Source organism: Asterias rubens, chromosome 11, assembly GCF_902459465.1.
Source record: "Asterias rubens chromosome 11, eAstRub1.3, whole genome shotgun sequence".
NCBI lineage: Eukaryota > Metazoa > Echinodermata > Asteroidea > Forcipulatida > Asteriidae > Asterias > Asterias rubens.
The window spans coordinates 12,272,408-12,290,194 of record NC_047072.1 but is presented as its reverse complement, the minus strand read 5'-3'; the positions used below and the strand labels follow the sequence as shown (position 1 = coordinate 12,290,194).

Below are 17,787 nucleotides of genomic sequence, written 5' to 3'. Positions count from 1 at the left end.
TAAACCTTAAAAATTAACGTTCCCCAAAAATGTTTCCGAAAGTTTCTTTTCCGACCAGAATCTAGAAGAATTGCTCTATATTAAAAAAGAAAACATGATTGGTTGACATAAACATCAAAAATTTTGGTTAATTTTGACTTTTTTTTATTGGGTTTTTCGATATAGGAAAGATACAGATGACATGCTAACCAATGATACCTCACATTTGAATCCATTGCTCTGACACTTTCAAAATTAAACAATCAAGGATTAATCGTAGGATGTTTCACATAAAATTCAGTCAGCTGTTAATTATTACATAACTGTGTACCAATTAAATTACACATATATATACATGTACATATACAGGAGCATACATTGTAATGTTTCATAATTGTTAGAGACAAAGTCATTATGTTTATGTACACGGTGAAAGAAATGGACAGAATTAAATAAGTTGGGGTTTGAACAAAGACAAATTTACTAGAGCGGGATTTGAACCAATTTGACCTCGGGTTAAACATACCAGCACTGTACCAACCGTGAGCCGTCTAGCCATATGTCGGCGATCTTCCCATTTTGTCAATATCTCTCAGTGTTGTAGTCAAGACATCCAAGTCCGAGACCAAGACCTCCACCAGTACTTCCGAGATCGAGACCAGCCCTCCGAGACTGAGACATTTTGCAGTCCGAGACCGAGACACCAAGAAAAGGTCTTGAGACAGTCTTGAGACCGAGATCAGGGTCTCGAGACCTACAACACTGATATCTTTGTTATGGGCTGCCAGTCAGAAGACATGCAACCTGTAACTGGGGGGGGGGGGAAGTAGGAACGTTTTATCGTGTACAAGGGCGAACCTACATGAACACAATGTGTAGGCACTAGTACAGCCTCGCTACCATGGGCAGCGCGCTGTATTGATACCCCGTCAGTAACCCCTGGGAGGGATGTACTGAGAAACGCCCCTGATAGGCTCATGAAATTGGTTATGCATTATGCGTGCGCACTTACTTTTAAGATATTTGCATGTTGATTTTTATGAAACAGCGAACACGTTTTTTTAAAACAAAAACATTCTTTGAGACGAAAGAAATTGGTGCGCGCGTAGTAAAGATTGAATATATATGCTCACTTAAATGTGCTAGCATATAGTACATTTACATTTGCCAATTCCAGGGGTTATGATCGAGCAAGGTATGCTGGGGAAAAAATGGCGCGGCGAGATCGATCACCCCTGGGAACGAGGTTGGCTCTAGTAGACAATTCAGGCCTTAAATTTGATACAACCTTGACAGCGAAGGCAAAGGAATCACCTTAAGGAGGTGCAACTTTATAAGATATAGACTCTGGGATGTGATTTCTCCGCTTTGATAACAGGAAATTCCTTTTTTTTTTAAACCCCACCCAAAAAAAGATTTAAATTAATTTAAAAAGGAAAATAATTTTGTTTATACATGTATACTATATTTTTTAACTTTGATCAAATTCCTAAGAAAATGAAGATGGTAAGTTACCGCCCTAGCACAGTGAACTTAACAGGCCGATTGAGCCGCAGTAACTTGACAAGAAGTCCAATGCAAACGCACCATTCCGGTAACTTAACAATAATGTCACGTGACTTCTATCTATAAGGTCTGCTGGGGTTCAAACCACCGCGTGCAATACGCGCTGCTTCATAAATTCAGGTTTAAAGCACCGCTGCGCTTCCACTGCGTACGCAGCGCGCAGAGCCTTAGCCTGGGCCCAATCCGGGGTTTGAGAAAGGCCCCTAGTTACAAAACACAAATTAATCCAAGTTGAATGTTGCCGGGCCAGTAAGTTACCAGACCCAAAAGTCCAACGCGAACGCAGCTTAAGGTTAATTCTTTTCGATCCTAACCAGGCATGATACTTGGCTTTCAAAAAAAATGTATGACCATTTATTGAGTACAGGGGCTGATCTACTTGTGCATCATGGCTTATACTTTACAGGTTTTTTAACAACAATTTTGATCATTTTTTTTCCAGACCCCAGGCCCCCCCCCCCAAATAAAAGGAAATAAGGTTCACTTCACCTTTAACTTGTTCGCTCCTCAACACAAAACATCTCCTTAAGACGAGCAGCAGAGTATACTGTTCGCTCGAAACGTCAAGACCACATCGACTCTTTTTTAAGCCAACACTCCCGCTAAAGAGATTTACGCATGGTTACCCGCAAGTTTATAGTTTCTTCAACAAAACATTAAAAAATAAGCCTGTAGAAATTTCATCGGTAATAAAGTGCAAAACAAGAGTTTGAAAGGCAGTCCAGTCTAAAGGGAGGGGGTTGGGGAAGTCCTAAAATTCGTTCAGAGATAAATGTAACAAATTCCTACGAATGATAATAGTTTTGAAAATCATTTATAGCCTTGCTGGGGATACCCGACTGGCCGGCCATATTGTATATTCCTAGCATAGGGGTTCCCAGGTTGACCACCAGGCGCGGAGCTTGGGGGAGGGTAACCCTGCTGGGGGTAGGATTGTTGTTGTTGCTGTTGTGGTGTATAGCCAGCCTGCTGCGGTTGTTGTGGCTGTGGCTGCGGTTGTGGCTGCTGTGGTTGTTGCTGCGGCTGGGGCTGCTGTGGTTGTTGCTGACCGGAGTATTGTTGAGGTTGTTGTTGGGGGTAACCTAAGGATGAAACGGGAAGACGAAAAACAAAAATAATAATACATGTGTAATACCAGGTATGATATTTCACTGAGGCAATACAGGCGATTGCATCCATGCCCCCTAATCATTGCCTTGGTGCCCTTGACAATTTACAATTTCCTGCCTTGGTGCCCTTGCCCTTTCAAAAACGAAGCATACAGGCCTGTAATATACATAGAAGTGAACACATTATATATAGAACATTAGATACATGAATGTATATACAGAACATTGTGCACAAATATATAGGCCTAAGCCTTTATAATTGAAGTCGATACCAAACTGTGTTTCGAAGAGAAAAAAAACTAAAATTGTACTTTCTTAGAGAGACAAGCGGAAGGTTTCACCTTTCTTTTCAGTTCAAGTAAAATCAATGTTGGTTTAAAACTTTCTTCCCAAAATGATTTACATAGAATTAGAAATCTTATTGTCTGTATCATAGAAATTTAGCTTACATTGACACAAAAAAAATTAAAAATTAATCAGTTAAAACAATTACTTATTGAGAAAGTGACATACACAAAAAAAACAGGAATTAGATTTAGAATTTATATTAGAAATATTAATGTCTGAATCATCAAAATACAAATACTTAATTTCCAATAGCACATTAAGAAAAGAAAATTCATTGAGGTAAAAACAATAATTTATCAACACAGTTACACAAATTAATAGGAAGGAAATATTACACTCAAATAAAACAACTGCTTGCATACAAGAAAAGCAGATAAAATTAAACAAAATGTGTATCAAATTAGAGGAAAACAAGTTGCAGACCAATATTACAGAGAGTATGGGGGCCATCAGCCTCGACGGACAAACAAGATCAGGGCTCGAGTTTGGCGTAAAATTCCGCAAGACCGCGGGCTTGCAGCTCAAAATGTTTACTGGACCAGAATTTATTTCACAAGCCGAGCACCTTCATAAGAAAGAGTTTTCTACAGAGTTTACCATGTAAAAAAAAGCAGTACAAGAAGATTATCTTGTTTGTGTCATGGGGTTAGTATATTTTGATAGCTATGAGGTTAGTATATTTTGATAGTTATGGGGTTAGTATATTTTGATACTCGACGAATTAGTATTACCAGACTCAAAGTCAACATTTGAAAGCATCATTTCTTTTTTTTAAAGACTGCCGGACTTGTCAGGTCATGAGTTTTAAGGCCAAGGATTGGACTCAGCCTGCAGTCCAGAGTCCAGTCCATTCGCGACCTTTCTGTTAAAGACTGCCTGAGATGCTGTCCCCAATATGGGGTAGTAACATGGGCTGGAAGAGGAGGATTCAAAAGAGGGCGCTATCAGAAGTAGTTTGTACACAGTTTGTCTTATCAGGGAACAGTCTCTCCAGCAGGACAGAATCTCCTGCCACACCAAACTTGTCAGGTTACGAGTTTACTGGCCCAGGGCTAAAATCACTGGACTCTTGCCTCCAGTCCAGTAATAAATTTGAACCCTTGTGATGTAAAATGACCCTCTCTTACCCTGTGGTTGGTGTCCACTGTAAGGTGCTGATGGCGTCTGACCGTACCCAGACCCCTGGGTACCTGGTGTTGGAATTGGCTGCTGAGGCTGTTGCTGCTGGGGCTGTGGCATTTGATACCCAGCCTGCGGAGCATAGCCTGGTTGACCTTGTTGCGGGGCACCTGTTACGGTAAACAATCGCTAATTACTTAACTGTTTAACCAGAGTCATTTACCACCAAAGGCATTTGTGCAAACTACAAAGACAGGTGTTTAGCAAAACAAAAATACACCCGTCACATAGAATTATTGCAATCGGGTATATTCATTATTAGGTTTTTACAAACAACATTGATTTGTTAAAAAAATGGTGAATATTGACACCAAGATATAATAGATGTTAAATTTGCATCTGGGATAAAGAATATTCATTTTGTGAAAAAAAATACAGGCATATTACTCGCGTGGGATTTGAACCCACGACCTTTGCAAGTTTAGAGCTCAGTGTCATATCAACTAGACCACTGAGATTGCCCGGTAGCTAGAGGCAGTTGGAATCCTAAGTTTAAGCAGCAGGATACTGCAACGATTTAATGTTAAATTGGCATCGGGGATAAAGAATATTCAAAGAAAAGTAACAACAAATACAACAATCTGTTGAATAAAAACCAGCGATTTCGGAGCAGCGTGCCTCAGATCGGCCAATACAATCACATGAAAAACCAGACAAAACTTTAAACGGTCATTTCTGCTGGGATGAATTGAGTTGAATTGGATTTAAAATGGAATCTTACTGGGGTATTGTTGAGATTTCTGACCTGGTTGTTGAGCTGATCCCTGTGGTGGCTGCCCCTGTGGTGGTTGCCCTTGTGGTGGTTGCCCCTGGGGTTGTGGCTGCCCCTGGGGTTGTGGCTGCCCCGGTGCACCATACTGTTGATGCCGTGGTGTCAGCTGCTGTTGTTGTTGTCCCTGTGCTGAGCCCAGGCTGGATAAGCTATCAGCAGGAGAACTGGGCCTTTCTTCTGGAATAAAGCATTTTAGTTTATAACTTTTTCTTGGCACAAAAAGTATTAACGACATTTACAGCAAAGAAGAAAACAGTTTAACACCCAAAAAAATAATACAAGACAATATTAACCATGTATATTTGGTTTGCGGTAACACCATGTGTTTATCTACTTGCCAGGTAGAGTTTGTTCTTAGAGAACTAAGAACAAACCGCCCTGGTAATAGTTAAAAAATCGGACAGTTCTTTTCAGAACTGAGAAGTCTCCCGAACCTCTGATTATCTACTCCGCGGCAGTAGAATAAAGCAAGACAGTTTTCTAAGAACAAACTCTACCTGGCAAGTAGATACACACATGGTGTTACCGCAAACCAAATATACATTGATACCTCACCATGCAATGCCTCAAACCCTAATATTAACCATATTACTTAACAAGGGAAACAAAAGTGTTACAAACCTTCCCTTTCTAGCCCGAAACTCTGCATCACTCCTGATGAGTTTGTGGCCTCAGGTTTCTTGTAGGGATCAAACATGGCTGTCTTGGCTGTGTCGACGGGCAGAGCAGGGGCTGACGAACTCTCTGCTGGGGGCACTGTTAACAAAATACGAATAAAAATAATGATAACAATGAAGTTTTACAAAGTGCACAAATCCAGCTAATGTACTCACCGTGCAGATCTGCATCTATGCATTGTGTCAACTAACTAAAATATAACATACAAGGGTACAGCAGTTAACCCCCCCCCAAAAAACAATACTCTGCAAATGCAATTGACCAGGTCTCAAAAGGGAACATAGCATTTTTTTTAAAGATTCTTGGCCAAATGTTTGCAGGAGTACACAACATTTGTATCCAAGTAGCATATGAAAACAATAAAAGACAATTTTCAAAGCTTCTTTCAAATTGGATGCAAGAAAAACATGGTGCATGGTTTTAAAAATAAGATGATAATTTATTTGATCAATGTGTTACAGCAATAGAAGGGAACCGATCACCCCCTGAATGATTAGATTTAGGCTCCATTGATGAAGAGGGCCCGATTCCATACAGCTGCTTCAGCACAAAAAGTAGCTAAGCATAATACAAATATGCGTAATAAAATTATGCTTAGCAGAATAAGGTTACCAGCTTTAAAACTACCATGTCACAGGTGCAATTTGTTACTGGTTTCCTGCTCATTGCTGCTTAGCAGACAATTGTTAAGCAATGTTTTCTGCTTAAGCAGCTCTATGAAATTGGGCCATGTGTTTGTTAGAGTCAGCATCAAGACATCAATTTAAGCATGGGGTATTTTGTACAACTGTTCCAATCGGAACCAATCATCAGAGAAAAAGTTCCTAATTAATTTTGCAAGAGTTTAATAATAATACACAGTTCCCGGACTGGCAATGAGTTAACTTGTCTATGCACCCGAGGGACTGCGAACAAACAGGAGAGGGTCACTACCCTCTGGTCACTCACAGGCCTGAGGGAAGATAGACTTGCACTAGTCATTGATTTTTGCCAGTACATCTGTTTTATGACACACCTCAGTGAACATTTGTCATAAAGGGAATAATTAATTTAAAAATTATAATAATGAGGTTTTTTTTTATCACCTCCATGTAGAGAAGACATCACAATTGGGATGTGTAGTTGGAATCATCACGCATTTATTAATGTTACTATTTTATCATTACATATTTCTGGTAAAAATGAAATTCGTAAATGAACTTGGTCACTGTAGCGCGCAAGCCTGTGGAAACCCCCTACTCTTCCATGATAAGTGTTCTGGGTTCTTTTACGAGCACAACCAAACCTAGTACACAGGACCTACGGCTAAATACCCCCGTTCAAAGGACAAATCAATTATGGTAAAGTATCTTTCTCAAGGACACATTTGTACGAGTGCTGAATTCTTGTCAGTTGTCACTGGTTGTAGGGCGAGTAAATTTTGCTTAACTCATAAATTTGAATTTTTTGATCACCTCATTCATCAGCCAAGGGAAACACTAATATTGATTCATAATAATAATAAGAATCCAATATTATAATTAACATTATTATTATTAATAATAACAATATTAATAATAATAATAACAATATTAATAATAATAGTGAGTTCTTATATAGCATTCATATTCGTCACTCAGTGAAGCTCAAGGTTCTTTAAAATTCAGTATTTTCCTGAAAGGTATGTCAACAAAGTTCGAGTTATCAGACCTAATTCTTTCACATAGCACTGTGTAACATGGTTGACAAGGTGCTGTGGCACAATATGCAGCCAATCAAACAAGGAACACCAGTGAAATCCCTTCTCTTTTCCATAAGCGCACTGGGTTCTTTTACAAGCATTAAACAACACACAGGACCAACGGTTTTACGTCCCATCCGAAGGAAGAAGCATCGTGGTTAAGTGCCGTGCTTAAGGACACAGAAGACTTTGTGGTTAGCTTTGGTTAATCAGCGCATGCTGCGAAAGAAAAGACTCGGAACAAGGGCAAAATACCTCTCTTGGAACTTGGTGATTGGGCAACAACTACTTCCTGTTTTCGGGGGTCACTTTTGCGGTTACCTTCGACTTGTTGAGGTTCTGCCGCCGGGGGTTCCAGCGAGTCCATAAGGTAGATGACCTGATTGCGGATGTCCGCTAGCTGCTTCCGTAGGTGTTTGACCTGGTCACTCTCCAGGGGTCGAGGTTGACCATTGACTGAAAACAGCAGGACAAAAGTTTCTTAGAATTGGTTGGTGCTGAGCGATTCAACATCCGCAGTAGTTAACCATCCTACTATCTCAGAGTTGCCAACATTTGCATCTTGCAGTCAGGGAGATTTTGTACAACAATTGGAGAGATATTTAGAATTACATTCAAATATTATAACAAGGAAAAAGATTCTATAATCAGGGAGATTTTCAAATGATTGTTCATTAGTTTTAGGGAACTCTCTGTTAAATCAGGGAGAGCTGGCAGCTCTGCTGTCTGCCAGATAGGAAAGCCCAATGCTTCACCCTCCAAAACCATTATCACTCTTTAATAATAATAATAATAATAATAATAATAATAATAATAAAAATAATAATAATAATAGTAATAATAATAATAATAATAATAATAATAATAATAATAATAATAATAATAATAATAATAATAATAATAATAATAATAATAAGAATAATAATAATAATAATAATAATAATAATAATAATAATAATAATAATAATAATAATAATAATAATAATAATAATACATGCCATTTATATACATGTAGCGCCTAATATAAAGTTATCTCTAAGCGCTTTACAAATAACGCAAATAAACAACTTGTTTATGGTGGGTTTTCAGGGCAATTTTGTTTGTTTTTAAATGAGGTGATTGAACAAATGTGATTTGGGAGATTGTTCTAGAGGGTGGGAGCAGTGACGCCAAATGACCAGTTTTTCTGATCAAAATGCATCATGGTTGTGCACTATTTGATCCAATAGTGGGAACAAAGATATGGGTTAGTGTAAGAAATTTATTGAATGACTTCATAAAATGGTTAGACTGGAAAAACCTTAAAGGAATATTTACCAGGCCTAATCTGTCAATGTGGGAAATGTGTGGAACATTATTCAAAGCATAGAACAGTGTTTAATTGTCACACACATTATACAGTCTATACAGTAAACACATTTTGGTTAATTGCAGGTATAAAAAACTTGAAATACACATGAGTGGCCAGCTCCCAAGCTGGCCACGAGGCCGTCAGTCTGAAACCTGCACCCAAGCTGAGCGTCCACCGTGTACTTTACATAAAAACCATTCGTACACAATTTCAAGAATTTGAAGATAAACATTTCAAAAGTACAAAAAGTTCAAAAACAGTAAAAAAAAAAAAAAATAGCAGCCTCAAATTAAATTTAAAACCGATGTCATGCTTACACTTATTCTGGTAAGAATAATTTTGTTGGGCTAAGCTGGTTTTTGCGCTAGAGCAGCTCTTTGAAATTAGGCACAGGACAGCGGAGGCCATGGCGTTTGTTGCAACTGTGACTCCAGGGGCCGTTTCCACAAAAAGCCAAGATTAATCTTAACTGCGAATCAATCGTAGTTGCCTAGTAATGCTTTGTAAATTTGACCCCTCCGCTGATACAGAGCACTGCTAGTGGAATAACAAACACATATTCAGGTCTATATGCTTCATTATGGAAGGGCAGGAGCACCAGGGCGTTTTCTCCTAGGTAAAAGGCACCCTATGAGGAAACTGTAAATTTCTACTGGCAATGGCCAGGGGGCATCGAGGCAATCGCCTTTGTTGCATCCGTGAAGTATCAGGCCTGCATATTTTGTGTTTAATCCGCATATCGGAGCAGTTGCTCGTTACTCACCAAATAACGTAAGTTTTAATATCCGGCTACACTGAATGGCAAATGAGACGTCTGTACTATCGAAAATGGTTATCAAATCTCCGTCTGGAAAGAGAAATAAAATTATTGAAACAGCCACATTTATTCTTTGTACGATTGATCTCACTGCGCCATTTTTTTCACAGCATGCCTTGCTCACTCATAATCCCAGGAATTGGTTCATCTGGTCTTTGAATTTTTCGTCTGTTCTACACACTTGTAAATCTGTTTTCAGACTCACTTTCGACAAAATGCACCAACAAAAATAATTCCTGACCTACTGAAGGGACCCTATTTTAAAATGGCACATTACCAGAAACATTTTTTACTCAATTGATTAAATACCAAGTTAACTCAATAAGTAGAAGTATTATTCAAAAGATTTTCAAGAGAACATTCCAAGAGAAGAAAGCAAAAACTGATTTGGGTTAACGAGGAAAAGTTGAATAGAGTGGGATTTGAACCAACAACTTGCGGATTAACGTGTTGGTGCTCAACCAACTGAGCTATCTACCCCTCATTTGGCGGTCTCCCTATTTGGCAAACATCTTTGTTTGGGGTGCCAGTCAGAAGCCATACAACCGTTAACTGCAACATATACCTAGGTAGCTCAGTTGGTAAAGCGCGGCACATTTAACCAGGAGGTTTTTGGTTCAAATCCCGCTCTAAGCGATTCTTCTCTGTTCAACCCCAAATCATGAAAAAAATTAATCAGTCAGTTTCCCTTGTAATTTGTTATTTGATATCTGAAAAATAAATCTTGCTACAATACCTTCATCCTTGTATTTAATGGTGACCTCATCTGTATTCTTGAGTTTCCCTCGGAACACTCTCTGCATCATCAGGACAAGCTCATCGTAAGTAATGTCTTCATTATGGATGGGGATACGTCGGATGTCATCTCCAAGTTGAGCTTTGATGATAAGTTTGTTACTCAAGTCGATCTGGGAGAAAAGATTCGGTCTCATCTCGGTGGCTTCCATGGCTATGAAGTCTTCAAAGGCGACTGGAAAATAACAACATAATAATAATAACAAGTTCATAATTTTGAGCATTTCACAATAACCGTTTCATTGTGCTTTAGTGCACTAGGGTCAATTTCACAAAGAGTTAGGACTAGTCCTTACTTGAAACATGTAGGACTAGTCTTAACTAAGAGATATTAAAAATTGAGTCTAACTTGCCTAACTGGAGATAAGACTAGTCGGAACTCTTTGTGAAATCAACCCCAGGTCATTGGGCCATTAACGTTCCTTTAATCTTTTTCAGCTCACTGGGACTGGGACTGTAAACAACCTCGCCAATCGTAGCGCTCCAAAGACTTTTTCGAACACAACCCTCGACCCCTACCCTTGCAGGTTTTTGTGCTACAAATGGATATGTGTAATCACATACGTTTGTATCTTTTATGACATGTTCAAGTCTTGAGTAGGATGTCCCTTTGCAGCACAAATTTGGCAAAACTGGGATGGGTGCAGTGTGGCGTCACAGCCGTAAGGTGCAAGTGAAGAAAGAAAATAAACAAAGTGGGGACAAAAAGCACTAGAAGTTTATGAAATCCAACAAAACTAGGGTGCAGGTTAAAAGACCAATGATCATTAATAATAATAATCTGGGGGGGCTAATCATCCTTACTCGCAGCTAGAGCTGAATTGCGAAGGACGCGGCTACAACGAGGCTACAACGAGAAGCAGGCATGCAAGGGCGCATTCAGCTGCCAGCCACATCAACCCATTATGACCACGGAGCACAGCCAAGATCGAAAGTGTTTGATTTTTTTACTGAGGGAGGAAAACCAGATAGTCTGGAAAACCCTCGTGGCACAGCAGAGAACCAACGCACAACTCAACTCACAGATGACCCCAACCGGGACACGAACCGGGGTCACCTTGGTGAGAGGCGAGCGCTTTACGCACAAGCCAACCGTGCCACCCTCAATATTTAGGGCAAGGCAGTTTTTCATTGCTAAAGGCGTCTCTATAATATTCCGTCATAGTTTGACCAAAATTAAAAGGAGAAACAGTGGTGGTCAGATACAGAATTTTAGCCCATCATGCATACATCAATAATCATCATACACCACCACAGGTGAAGACTTCCAGTAATAAAGGGGTCCGACAGTAACAATGAATCTGAATCTGAATTACATAGTCAACAAATTATCATAACAAGACCTAAGTAATGGAAACATCACACAATCTTTATGTAAAAGAAAACAATAATAAAGGAAATTTCATTTAGACCATAGACATGGTTGTGGGAGGAAAACCCCGGATAACCTTCCGTATGGCGCCACCACTTTTCCACTCTTTTTTACAAAAAGGAATATCTCATTGAGGTAAATTATAGATACTATATTATTTCATATGGAATGAAAAAGTGGTGGCGCCAGACGGAAACTTTTCCAAAACCCCTAATATTAAAATATTATTTTAGGTCTACCTGATTAAATAGGGAAAGGATAACTTTCCGTATGGCGCCACCATTTTTTCACTAATTTTTACAAAAAGGGTTATCTAATTGAGGTAAATAAGAATATTATTTCATATCGAATGGAAAAGTGGTGGCGCCATACGGAAACTTTTCCAAAAACCCACGCAGCCAGGTAGGGACTAAAAAACCTGCATGCAAGGGTTTCGGTCTGTGTATTGGGCTGGGATCCACAGAGAAAGGCAGGAACTAACTAGAAACCACTGAGCAAACCTGACTGCCCTACTTTACTTAATTAAAACCTAATCAAATATTGACAAAGAAAATCATAAATCTTTGGTTAAAAAAAGACAAACAAAAGTGACTTGACAATCATTCAAAATTCAATTAACTTTGTAACTGATGGAGACACTAGCATGATTAGTTACTACTATTAGCTGAAAGGTTTCGTCAAGACACAAAAACGTTTTTTTCTTTTCTTCGAACCAACAAGTATTGTGGTTACTGAAATAAATAATGCATTAAAAAAAGAAAACACATCGGCCTACACCGTGCTGTCGAAAATACACGGATATCACTATGAAATACGCGTACAGAATATTTCACAAACAATGTGTGCCATATCATGCCTATTGTCACATACAATTGGACACTCTTGGCTTATAAAAAATGCTCCAAATATTTTACAAATAAATTCCTGGAATCTTTAAATCAATAATTGAAATATATCAATGAAAATTGTTAGTTTTGCAATTAAAACAATGACAGTGACTCACCCGTTGTATGTTTTTTTCGTCTGTCGTGTACACGTACGTACAAAAGTGATGTCACCGAACAGTCTGGCTTTGAGATTTAATCTGCATCAACATACACGGCAATAAATGGGACGGGAACCATACAGTACAGGAGAACCACTTCATTCAGTGATTATGGCTCTTTTCGAAACAACGGTTGGCCTTTGGATTCAGCTTCAGGCTCCGTTTTATCGTCGAACGGGTATGTACTGTATGTATGTACGCAAAGCGCACACAAAATGTCAATACTATACATTCGCGGGGCCAAGCTAGCCTGAGCCCAAGCCGTGGGTTCGAAAAGGGCCTATGTTTTGGGGGCGTGGCGTTCACACTTGCCTCTCGATGTAGTTTTGTCTCTGAAGTTTGGAAGAAGTTTTACCGTCCATGTTGTTGAGTTCTGTTATTTCTAATCGACTAGCGAACAACATTTTTGCCTTGATAAAAACAGGATTTTACCACCCAAATTTTCCACGTGATTTCCAGGATAAGCAAACAAAAGCTGAATACCAGAAGCAACATGCAACATGGAAATTTGGTTGAATACCGTTTTTATCAACTGCAGAAATTTCGTGCTAAAAATTTGTGTGTGAAATTGGGCCCAGATGTATGTAAGACAGAGCAACAAACTATATACTCCCCCCCCCCCCCCCCTGTAAAGCTTTACAGAGGAGGGGGTATATAGTTTGTAAGAGCTCCCTCTGAAGTGCCAACTGTGAAACTAGTCTTTGACAATTACCAATAGTGTCCACTGTCTTTAAAGGCAGTGGACACTATTGGTAATTACTCAAAAAAATTATTATCATAAAACCTTTTTCTTGGTTACGAGTAGGGCCTTATAATGGGGAGCCGTTTCTCACAATGTTTTATACCATCAACCTCTCCCCATTACTCGTCACCAAGTAAGGTTTTATGCTAATAAATATTTTGAGTAATTAGTAATTACCAATAGTGTCCACTGCCTTTAAATACCCAAGAATATCTTTGCCTCTGTGTTCTTTGTCCCGTTTATATTTTTACACCTGTAGTTTATATTTAACGTTTATTTTTAACTGTTTTTTTTTTTTCATTTATCACTGGAAGGCAATGTTCATGTTTTTAACGTGATGTGTAACTTTTATAAATTGAAGTTAATTGAATTCAATTGGATTTATTTTTTGCCCCCCCCCCCCCCCCCAACCTGCAATGTAAAAAACACTGGGCCCGAAACTTACTTCTGGGGTCAAAATGGCTTCAGTATAAATCGCAAGTTATAATCGTACTCTCCCAGATGAGGTGATGAGGGCGCGCCCATACCCAAAGACGACATTATGTTGTGAGTGGTGATGGCATAAAGCATAGATATTATAAAGCATACGAGCACGAGTTCGGGGAGGGTTATTCCTGGCACGGTCTTCGATCGTCAACACGAACCAGACCGTGATGTATCAAATAAAATAATCACTCATATTGACACCAGCAGCTTTAAGTCATCAAAGACTAGGTTGGTTTAATGTCACTCTTGATGAATTAGTCAGGACTGTACAATTAGAAAGGTTGATCGACAATAGTTAATATTTTTGTATAAAGCTATGACAAAATAATATATGTTAAAGGCGGTGGACACCATTCGTAAATACTCAAAATAATGATTAGCATAAAACCTTACTTGGTAATGAGTAATGGGGAGCGGTTGAGAGTGTAAAACATTTTGAGAAACGGCTCCCTCTAAATAACGTAGTATTTTAATGATTGACTATACATCCATTATTGTGGAAGTTAAATGACTGTATTTCTATGTCAATTTAATTACAAATTATTTAAACTTGTGCAGATTTAAATGACATCGTGAATATCTGATGAGATTGAGCAAGCTCAGCTGATTCTGCAATCAGTCCCAAGCCAAATCCCAAAGTTTGACCCCCCCCCCCCCACGACTCAAAATTCTTGGACACCACTATCCTACTCTGGATATTTGTTTTAATACATGATCATCTTTCTGCACAACAACAAAAACATCAAACACAACAACAACAACAACAACAACAACAACAACATTACAAAGAAAATAATTTTGATTTGACGATTGATCGAGCAGATCCAATAATACACTCCAAATAATTTATGAGTTTTAAATTCAAAGCTTGAATTACACTGTTTGTAGAATTTCACCTGATTAATAGATAGTTATATAACTTAATAGTTTGTTAAAATTTGGTTTTTACAATGTTGATTTTATTTCATGACATAATTTTTTATTTATCATTTATAGAAAATAGTCACTGACCACACTTTTCTTATTGTGAATACACAACGTTTAAAAAGACACTTTTACATTTTCGGTAGATGACAATAGTTTTAAAAGTAAAGTAAATTTAAATTAATTTACACTTCTATAAAGCAATGAGGTATTACATTTCTCACGAAGCAGCCTGTTCACTACATTTATAGAGCACTGGTTTGGTATGCCGTCACGAGCTTCAGAAATCTAGCTCATACCCAATTTCGCTAAACAAATATTTGTGCTTACTGTAACATAAAAATGTGCGTAAGCAAAAAACGTATTTCACCATGATTTCTCAAGTAGGCCTACATTGTCTAGGTGCGCATGCGCGTTCACCATAGATTTGCGTTAGTTGTTGCGCCACCAATGTGCTTACCACGGGTTAGCGAGCATTTATACTTGCTTACAGTAAACAGCTTTATGAACTAGAAATTCTGCTCCGTTAGCACAAAACGGCTCCTTATAAACATGTTTTATGAAATGTTGGGCCCTGGCGGTGACTATATGACATTATGAAGAAATAACAAAAAACTGCTGTATATCAGTTTATCAATTTAGTGAAACAGAACAAAAGAAAGTGTGCACTATTATTTTTGCCAAACAGAAATTGCCCCTCATCAATGGGTACTCACAGGTGCCCATTTACTTCTGATGCGATGCAATTACAGCTAAGTGTCTTCCCCAAGAAAACAAACGTCATGACCGGGATTCGAACCCACACTCTAATGACGCTGCTCTTAAGCTAGATGCTCTGCAGCCGATGTCACGAAACGATAATCATATCTCGACATAGGACGAGGAACCCGGGTTCAATGCGTCCAACGTCTTCGAACAGGAAACTAAACTCGTCCCAGGTCCTAGGATTAATCCTAAGTTAGGATGAGTTTGGTAAAATCGACGGCTCATGCATGGACGCTCGGCAACTATGCACGTTGTGACCCGGCCGTCTGCAAATTAGCAATTTGTACACTTTTGTATACCGCGCTACGATACACAAGTTCCCTTAAAATATCCAAGTTATTTATAAGTGTTCAAGTGTGAGCTGTGTAATTGTTTAAAGGAAGTCCATGCTCCAATGTCCGTTTATAGACTTGTGATGTCAGTTTTGCATCTTCTACTCTTCTAGAATGTCAGACGCTCTATCAGTTTTAACTGATGGGGGCCGTCCCTGTATTTCCATCTGGTCTTCGAAACGAACGTGGTTCAACTGCCCTGCAAATTCTTTCTGGGACGCAACGATAGCACTTTGTTTGACTACAGAGACGGTAACTTTGTTGGAGTTCACTGTAAGAGAGTCATCACCGCCGCTGCCGTTGAAATCAGACGGGGAAATAGAGTGTCCACGACGGCAGCAGATAACGGTGATGAACCCCTTCCTGAACTTGGGGTTTTTAAAGGCGTAAACGAAGGGGTTTACAACACAGTTCAGGAATCCCACTGCAACGAGGATGGTGTAACCAATGCTTTCGATGTCAGCGGTGACGCCTGGAAAGCTGATGACCAGAAAGAGGATCTGGTTTGGAGCCCAGAGGAGACCGAACATGAGGACTAGAAGCTGAAGCATGGTGACGATGTTACGACGGGTACGGAGTAGGCTAGCGGCTGCTGCCCTCTGTTGATGGTTCTTCAGAGCCTCCTCTCGCTCCTTTAGGGTCTTTACAATTCTCCCGTACACGAAGAGCATGACGACTGTCGGGAATAGATAGGTGGTGAAGAACACACCGAAAGCACAGACAATCTGTAATGTGACGGAAGACCAGTAAATCTCACAACGGCCGCAGGCGTTCACGCGAGTGCTGTAGAAACAAAATGTCTCCAAAATGGCGGAAAAGATCCAACAGAGTGCGACCATTAGTCGGATCCTCGGCACAGTGAAGTATCGACGGTATATAAACGGCTTGACGACGCACAGGTACCGGTCGAACGTCACAAGGAGGAGGTTGTATATGGAGGCAGTTACGCAAGTCCAGAGAGGGAAATCTGACTTGAAGAAGCGACACACTAACTCGTTCCAGACTATATTCTCCGGATTGAGAGCGAATGCGTACGGCCGGATCGCCAGGAACACCGAGCTGCAGAAGTCCGCGATTGCCAAGTTGAAGAGGAAGATATTTGTGGTGTTCACTCGCAATATGGGCAGGCGTAGGAAGAGAATAAAGACGAGGCCGTTGCCGAGGATCCCGATCGCCGCAAGGGTGAGGTGGAGGGACTCCGCCCCTACAGGACGAATTACACGGTCGGTGAAGTGAGGGTAGCTGCAGTTGACTGGCGGTTCCATCATAGGGCCAACGGAGCAGATTACTGGCAACCAGTTTCAGGCAATCTTCAACAAGAAAGGGCATTCACATTTGAATGTTCAAATAATGTTTAATACAATTTTTAAACAAATTACTCATGGGCTTATCAAAGTACTTCGGTAGCATGCACTGCAGTTGGTTGCCGCCAAGTTCCCATTAAAAGTTGCCTCGTGAGACAAAGCCCCCAAACCCCTCTTCAGGTTTTTGTTTGAAGTAAGTTTATCAAATTAATAGCTAGCTCTTCGGAGAATTTGACGGATACTAACGGTGTAAATATACAAGAGAAAGCCATACAGCGGGAAGCAACTTTATAAAATTAACATGAGCAGTGTTCAACACAATAAGTGATAATTTCCGTCCGCTATATATTATGAATACAACCTAAATAAATCAAGTATTGTTTGAACCTTTGATAAATAAATCAAATATACGAGCCCTTGTCAGCCATTGTCTCCAGAAATAGTCTCCTTTCAGATTTACAACTCGTACCTTCGACTGCCTCTCTGCATGTAGCGACCTTCTT

General features: G+C 39.5%; 2 protein-coding genes across 5 annotated transcripts; both read right to left on the bottom strand.

The window, feature by feature from the left end:
- Positions 1-1,393: 1,393 nt before the first annotated feature.
- Positions 1,394-12,757, bottom strand: LOC117296467 (protein TFG-like). Of its 4 annotated transcripts, none has more exons than XM_033779406.1 (8): positions 12,690-12,757; positions 10,256-10,489; positions 9,466-9,549; positions 7,607-7,807; positions 5,575-5,709; positions 4,903-5,130; positions 4,130-4,291; positions 1,394-2,627 (listed from the first exon to the last, which is right to left on the bottom strand). In XM_033779406.1, the coding sequence occupies exons 2-8, from the start codon at positions 10,464-10,466 to the stop codon at positions 2,356-2,358; spliced, it is 1,293 nt and encodes a 430-aa protein (XP_033635297.1). In that variant the 5' UTR covers positions 10,467-10,489; positions 12,690-12,757; the 3' UTR covers positions 1,394-2,355. The 4 variants fall into 4 exon arrangements, with proteins under 4 accessions (XP_033635297.1, XP_033635300.1, XP_033635298.1 ...); XM_033779409.1 differs by having other exon boundaries at positions 4,927-5,130; XM_033779407.1 differs by having other exon boundaries at positions 4,903-5,127.
- A 3,324-nt stretch (positions 12,758-16,081) lies between these two features.
- LOC117296717 (substance-K receptor-like) lies at positions 16,082-17,245 on the bottom strand. Its single transcript, XM_033779760.1, has one exon. It carries the CDS (start codon positions 17,243-17,245, stop codon positions 16,082-16,084), a length of 1,164 nt encoding a protein of 387 aa, XP_033635651.1.
- Between the last annotated feature and the right edge of the window lie 542 nt (positions 17,246-17,787).

Bases quoted from the DNA above. Each gene is read 5' to 3' on its own strand.
- LOC117296717 (XM_033779760.1), bottom strand. From the start codon at position 17,245: ATGGAACCGCCAGTCAACTGCAGCTACCCTCACTTCACCGACCGTGTA.
- LOC117296467 (XM_033779406.1), bottom strand. From the start codon at position 10,466: ATGGAAGCCACCGAGATGAGACCGAATCTTTTCTCCCAGATCGACTTG. The intron at 5,710-7,606 runs GTATTTTGCCCT...TTTTGTTAACAG, and splicing joins ATCACCAAGTTCCAAGAGAG to TGCCCCCAGCAGAGAGTTCG. The intron at 5,131-5,574 runs GTTTGTAACACT...GCTTTATTCCAG, and splicing joins TTTCGGGCTAGAAAGGGAAG to AAGAAAGGCCCAGTTCTCCT.